The 7276-nt window shown below is 38.6% G+C and overlaps 1 protein-coding gene across 14 annotated transcripts in view; it reads left to right on the plus strand.

Moving 5' to 3' along the window:
- The window catches only part of ehbp1l1a (EH domain binding protein 1-like 1a), a 54449-nt gene extending 48374 nt beyond the window's left edge, over window positions 1-6075 (plus strand). For all 14 annotated transcript variants that reach the window (XM_088073146.1, XM_088073137.1, XM_088073138.1 and 11 more), the window contains 6 exons: window positions 461-504; window positions 619-730; window positions 848-947; window positions 1260-1333; window positions 2411-2525; window positions 3531-6075. In XM_088073146.1, the coding sequence (XP_087929272.1) occupies window positions 461-504; window positions 619-730; window positions 848-947; window positions 1260-1333; window positions 2411-2525; window positions 3531-3624 (539 nt within the window). In that variant the 3' untranslated portion in view covers window positions 3625-6075. The remainder of the gene's footprint in view (window positions 1-460; window positions 505-618; window positions 731-847; window positions 948-1259; window positions 1334-2410; window positions 2526-3530) is intronic.
- Window positions 6076-7276: the final 1201 nt, after the last annotated feature.

A 7276-nucleotide genomic window follows, 5' to 3' on the forward strand; every position in this document is an offset into this window, starting at 1 on the left:
TGTGTGTGTGTGTGTTTATTTGGCACAAGCATCCACGTGGACCCAATAATGAACACATTGATTTTTGTGGTCAAAGTTAATGGGCAAGGTCACTGTGACCTTGTCTGTCTCATTCTTGTGAATGCAATATCTCAACAACACTTTGAGGAAATTTTTTTTTCAAATTTGGCACAAACATTCACATGGACTCAATGATGAACTGATAAATTTTGGTGGTCATGGGTCAAAGGTAAAGGTCACCTCATCTGTCTTATTCTTGAGAATGTGACATCTCAAGAACATTTTGAGGGGATTTTTTTTTTTAAATATGGCAAAAACGTCCACTTAGACTCCAGAATGAACTTACAAAATTTGGTTGTCAAAGGCAAAGGTCAATTCTAGTTGTCGTTTACTGTTTGATGTTGTTAAGCTTTGTTCTGTTTATACAGGTGGTAGAGCTAATTTGTGTTGTGTCTCACAGAAGGAACAGAGGCTGTGGTTGAGGAGGGAAGACCAGAAGGCCAGGTCAGTTATAATTGGTGTTATTGCTGGGTCCAATATCTCGACATGTCCCTAACTGTGTAGGTAATCGTGTGTGTGTGTGTGTGTATGTGTATATATGTGTTTTAATATTTGCAGGACCCTAGCCAGTATGTGATGAGTCAGATGGAAGCCCTGGAAGCAGAACAGAATCATATTGACAACAGAGCCGGTGTGGTCGAGAGGAAACTCAGACAGCTACTGGAAACAGGTAAGATAATCAATAGATAATCAATTCATGGCCACAGATAAATGCTCAATCATCCAACAGAGAAGCTCAACAAAGGGACTATACAGTATGTCTTGTCATGTGATTTTTGTCCTGCAGGAAGTGACAAGGTGGAGGAGGAGAGGTTAATCCAGGAATGGTTTACGCTGGTCAACAAGAAGAATGCTTTAATCAGGAGGCAGGACCACCTGCAGCTGCTGTAAGACATCCGCAACCATGCTGGAAACATACAATATAAAGTGCTGAATGCAAAGCACAGTACACACAATTGACCAAACAATCCCACCATAAGGTTGTTTGGTAGAAGTTGTTCAGTTTTCGATCATTGCATGTGTTCTTCAGCAGAGGGAGTTGTATGGTTGTCATTGAATTGTTGATTTTGTTGAAATTTCTACGATTCAGTGATGATCACAGGGGCACCTCATCCATTTTGGTTTAAGAGAAACTTAAATTATTCTGAAAAAATGGAAATTTGAAAACATGTTGTAATGCATCTTGTTGTGATTGACAGGCTGGAGGAACAAGACTTGGAAAGAAAGTTTGAGCTGTTGAACAAAGAGCTGAGGGACATGATGGCAATAGAAGGTACGACTTTATCGCTAAACATCTCGTGCGGCCCACACCGAACGCTGTGGTTAAATGTTCATGTTGTAGCCTTGCGTCATGACCTTGTGTCACATTGCATGAGATGAAAATGGAAAGTCTAAAGCTTGTCACGTCAGCATAACAAGAAGTGCCTTTAAATATGTGTGTGACTGCAGCACTGAGGGATATTTTTACAGCTCACACAGAGAACTTCTCCTTTTAACAAAAATTATATTAATCATGACATTATTTAAATAGCACCTTTAAAAACAGAGTTTTCAAAGTGCTTTGACTGGCAAAGCAGCAGAAACAAGGGATGGGTTAGGTTTAAATTATTACGAGGACAAAAAAAATGCAAGATACAGCATGCAAAATGTCAACATAAAATAATAAAAACAAATAGATGACAACCAACAAAAGCAATAAAGGAAATAAAACCACAAATAAAAGGTTAGAAAATAGATAAAACATAAATAAAATAGGTAAGATAAAAGCTTGTAAATAGCGTGTTTTCAAGATAACTTTAGCTAACATTCGCAAAGAATTTGATTTTGCATATAGACTAGAACATTTTAACATTTTAGAACATTTTAAAGACTAGGGAAAAATATCAAGAAAACTACAGTATATTTATTATAGCTATAATAACATATTTAAAATCATGTTTTATATATATATATATATATATATATATATATATATATATATATATATATATATATATATATATATATATATATATATATATTCAAATGTATCATTTAATTTGAGCAACTTTTTAGGTCATTTTCTGTTTTTTTTGTGTTTTTTTGTTTCTATGTTTTTTGCTAATTTCCAGTAATTTTTGTGTAATTTCTTTTGTTGCTTCTTTTCATGTTTTTGAAAGAAGTCAAGCCAATTTGCTTAGGTTTCAAAGGGTTAAAGGTCAGACCCTCCCTGACACCTCCTGTATTTTGCACACTAGCGAGGGAACAAGTTTCCTGCTTACAAACAACCGAGGATATGTGGGCTGCATTTTGCTTTCTCGTGCCTCACACCTGTGATCCTCTGATCCTCTCTGTTGTATTTGTGCTGCAGAGAGTCAGAAGACTTCGGCCCATAAACACAGAGAGCAGCTGCTGCTTCAGGAGCTGGTTTCACTGGTCAACCAGAGGGATGAACTGGTCCACAATATGGACGCCAAGGAGAGAGGGTGAGACACACTAACTGTTTGGTACATCAGTCTGCATGTCATCACGAACTGTACACACAAATATAATTCACTCCATCAGACATTTTTTAGATGGACAACGGCATTTTGGAACCTAAAAAAGCAAACTTTTGAAAATGTCGCCACTGTCTGTCGCCATGCAAACTGGTAATGCACGGATCCTGTGAGAATGGTGATGTCATGGCCGCACTTGGTACATGCGCATTACGTTTCAGGCAAATATATACAATACATAAATATACACAGACAAATATATATGATATACTTATTGTATCATAGGCATCGTATCGTATCGTATCGTATCGTATCGTATCGTATGATAAATAGCCATGTGCAAGTAGGAGAACAATAACGACAATGGCGGACTACCAAGCTGTGTTTGTGCTGCTGACTCTACTGAGTTTAAGTGCTTCTCCAGCGTCACTCCAAGTAACAATCCCACTTCATTGTCCATCCAGACAAAGCTGTCAGTTCTTGTGCTAGCGTTCACCATCGTCCTCTTGTTTATTTATACTCACAGCTCTGTAGAAGAACACCTTTATAGAGTGGTGAAGAGATGACTTATTTTTGTAGGCCAACCAGGAAGTTAGCGTCACACTGGTTTCTTTGTCAAAAACCTTATGGGTTTTTTGATTATCACCAAAAATAAGCTCTGTGATGAACATAAGTTTATGAGACTTATACGTTTTGTTTAGCATGATAATCTTAACAGATGAACACCACTTTTGTGTGTTATAAACAGACGTTTCTACAGGTTCGAGTGCGACTCTGTAAAGCTATAAAGGTGGACAAGTGGGTTTAATGAGTGTCTGTGTCCTGTGTGATGAGATCAGATGTCCCCAACAACCAATGTAGTCCCATTTAGCCACTTGTTAGCAACCGCCTTTTTTAAAACGAGTAAAACCTTAAAAGTTCAGTCAAATGTGAATGTCTAAATGCTGCCTAAAACACATACCCGTGACTCTCCTCCACTCCTTTTGTCTCCAGAGCTCTAGAGGAGGACGAGCGTCTGGAGCGAGGCCTGGAGCAGCGCAGGAGGAAGTACGCCAAACAGCAGAAGGAGAAATGTGTGATGCAGTGATGCTATAATCCTCTGGTCATTTGTCTGAGAGACAGCGAGTGAAGACACAACCAGTTACGGGACGGTCGTGTATGGTATGGTTTTAAAGTCAGCAGGTAGAGGACATTTAGCTGACACGAGGACGGTTCATCTGAACCAGTATGAGGTGGAAGTCTTTTCAGTGGAGACTCAGTTAGCCCAAAGAATGAGACTCTAAAAAAATGTCATCTATGTTTAAGCTCTGAATCAGCTTTTAGCTTGGTCTGCCTCGCATTTTAAGTGTCCTAAAATGTGGCACAAGGCTCCATTTTATGTCCAAACACAAAGACAGTAGAGGTGGGCTGTAGTGTAATTTCCACAAATTAATCGCCTTGTCCATCCAGCATCGGTGCCTCAGAGAGCTGCTTCCTTTGGACTGTTTGCTTTGCAGTGTCTGTGTGTTTAGTGACTATTTTTACAGTCTGCGATTGTGAATGAAAAGTGTGTTTGATTGAAAGTGTGTGAGAAACTGGAAATGTTTGGTGCAGATATGAGCTACCAAAAATAGGAGCGCGGGTTTGACCAGCGTTTGTCCGTTAGGGATAGGTTCCAAGATTGCTCCAAATGGAATGTTATAAACTTTGTCATTGCCTTCTTAAACCATCCATACGACTGTTTTTGGGTCTATCGCCCGTAATCAGCAGAGAGACATCTTTTTGTCAGTGCTTCCCAGAACGACCACGGGACAAAGAAAAAAGAGAGGCTGGAATAGTGTCAAAGGGAAATTCTGGTATTGTTCAACTGGGACCCTTTTTCCCATTTTTTGGTGTCTAAATGACTCGTGGAGGCAACAACTTTTGAAATTGGTGCAGTATTGAGAGAGCAGCAAAACAGGCTACAGTGTAACCACTCTGGGCAGGTGCACTTAGTCAGTTTACGTCCACTAAGCGTTTTTGCCACTGACAGGCTCAAGTTGTTATTATAAGTATGGACTACATTACAGGACAGGACATTTTCCGTACCTTTGCTGGTCTTGGTCAAGCAGAAGTTTTGAAATCTCGGATGGTGTGACTTGTTACAGAAAAAACATCGGTGGAAACGTCAGTGAAAGTTGGAGAGAAGAGTGCCAGGAAGAGTTTGTTGTATTGGAGTGCAGAAAGTGTAATCTAAAAAAAGATTTTATATTATATATATAATATTTTAATTCTTAGCTGATTACGACAGCGTGAAAAAGTCTGCGAGATTTCAGAAAGAAACTTCTCCTTTAGCAAGACTTGATTACACAAACAGAATGGTTTTGCAAAATATCAGAGAAAATGTTTCATTTCTCTGTAGGGATCCTTTGCATAATGTCGTCAAACTCTAATAATAACAGTCTGAGCCTGTGTGTCGCAAAAACAAACATTTTAATGTTATTTGATGGAGTGCACTTGCCCAGAGTGGTTACATTACAGCCTGTTTATGGCTGCTGGGTGTAATGCTCTTTCTTGAGGAAAACAAAAACGAGTGTTCCCGCTCGTCAACTTACACAAAACATAGGAAAATACAGTTCCCCTTTAAGGTCATGGAATGATTGTGGTCATGGTTAAAGCATGTTGACCATGTACAACCAACAAAGGTCTATTTGCAGAGACACTTAACTTTATCATTGTTTTAACATATAGTTAGTCACCACAGTTGCCTTACTGAAGAATGTGCCACATTTAAAAAAACAAAGTTTATAGCAAAAGTTATATTGCAGATGTTCAACCCATGGTGACCCCATTGGAACTGAATTTTAGTTATGTTTTGCGCTGGTGTTTGGATGTTCGTCATCACAGTAGATATTTGGAAATAAGAAATCTAATGCAGTCTGATTTTGGTGTTTGAGATGTTGAAATGTTTACATCATATTGTGAGACTGGATAAAGGTGGACAGGAATGCAAAGTCAAGGAAAACAACCATTTAACAGAGCAGAGTCTTCTAAATAAATTATAAGAATAATTTAAAGTTTTACTATTTATTCAACACATATCAAGTGATAAAGCAGCCACACAGATACAGTATGTCTGCCATATATATTGGTTTGTATTTTAACCAAAGCTTATAGCCGTTGTTATTGTAGCATGTTACTTCCATCTGTATAGAGAATGTTCATAGCAGCATTTAGCCTCTCCGTAAAACTACACAGAGACTGTATTCATATTCATAGCACTGACATCGGAACATTTCTTTGAGACTTCTTCATGCAGGATGTTGTTCTTTGTTCTTCTTGTTTTTGCACTGAAATGTGTTTTTACTCCAGTACAAGGATGTCGTGTAGGCGTGAGGTTTTCTTTTGCGTTCAAAGGTTTGCAGTTCTCATGTTGCCATATTTGCTGGTTGCAGCAGCTCTGACCACTACTGTGTGAATTAGTTACAACTTGTCAAAAGGATTGCTGTTTTTATTTGTGGTTTTTATGTTACATTTGCACTATTTGTAAAGTTTGGAAAATACAAAAGAGTTGAATGCCTTTAAACATCTCATGCAGTTTTATTTCATAATATTGTGTAAAATGATTAAACTGATGTGCGGTATTCGGTTTAAAGGCATGGTTCAGAATGGAGGTTGATATTGATTTCTATACGCTGCACATGGCTCATATTTTTAGGGCTCATTAGCCCACCCACCCAGCTCTCAGTCGGGATTTTCCCATTTACCCTGGTTTTCCCACTCCTCAGCAGTAGCTACGCCCACCTCAACAAGGCAACTCCGTTCACCTGTTCCTTATTACGCTCAGCCAGCAAATATGCCTCAGCCTCACAGTTTCTTGTTGTCTTTGCCACTCATGCAAGACTCTCCAGCACTATATTTCAGACTGATTTCTTGTTGTCGACCCTGCCTGCCTGCTTTGTCTGATTCCCGGTAAACGCACCAGCCTTATGTCCCCGACCATGAGGCCTGTTTTCACATCCTTGACTCCCGTTTGGCTCTGGCTGTTTGGTGTTACCATCCGATGATGACACTTCAGTGTAGGTGTTCAGGTTTCCTGCGGTCCAGAGATTTTCACCATGTCGCCACACTCGCCATTGTGTGCACGTTCTGTGAGTATTTACCTGCTGGCTTCTTGACCTGTACCTGCTGAGTCATAACAGTAAGCACCATTGCCAACTGTCCCTGGTTTCCTGTTTGCCCCAACTGGGTCCTAATACGACCTTCTTCAGGTATGTTGACAGATGTTAAATGTTAGATGTCAGATGAAAAAATTAAGCGAGATCAACTCAAAGCCAATTAGTAAATTTATACTCTTTAAAGTTGATCAAATCTGCCTGATTTCTTTCAAAACTTTGGCAGAAGGCAATGATTATCTTATGAAATGGCCCAAAAAATAGCAAGAAATTAGTTAGAATTTACAAAAAAAGTTACCTGAAAAAATTAAAAACTAGACCACTAAAAAATAAAAACAGAGACAAGAAAATGACCTTAAGACAGTGTGAGAAACAAAATATTATTTTTCTGTAACTGCTGGATTATCTGTAATTTTAAATAATTGCCAGAATGATAAATATAGTTTTGTATACATTTTATCCTTTTTTAGAGGGGGGATAATATCTTACAATTTCCCCACATCTAATTTTCAAATCATTTTCTTGTCATTTTTTCAACACATTTTCAACAGACATTTCTTGCCAAATTGCTCATTGCCTTTTCCTCATTTTTTCAGAAAATTCTCA

Source organism: Plectropomus leopardus, chromosome 23 (assembly GCF_026936395.1).
Source record: "Plectropomus leopardus strain MGB_pleo_1.0 chromosome 23, ASM2693639v1, whole genome shotgun sequence".
Lineage (NCBI taxonomy): Eukaryota > Metazoa > Chordata > Actinopteri > Perciformes > Serranidae > Plectropomus > Plectropomus leopardus.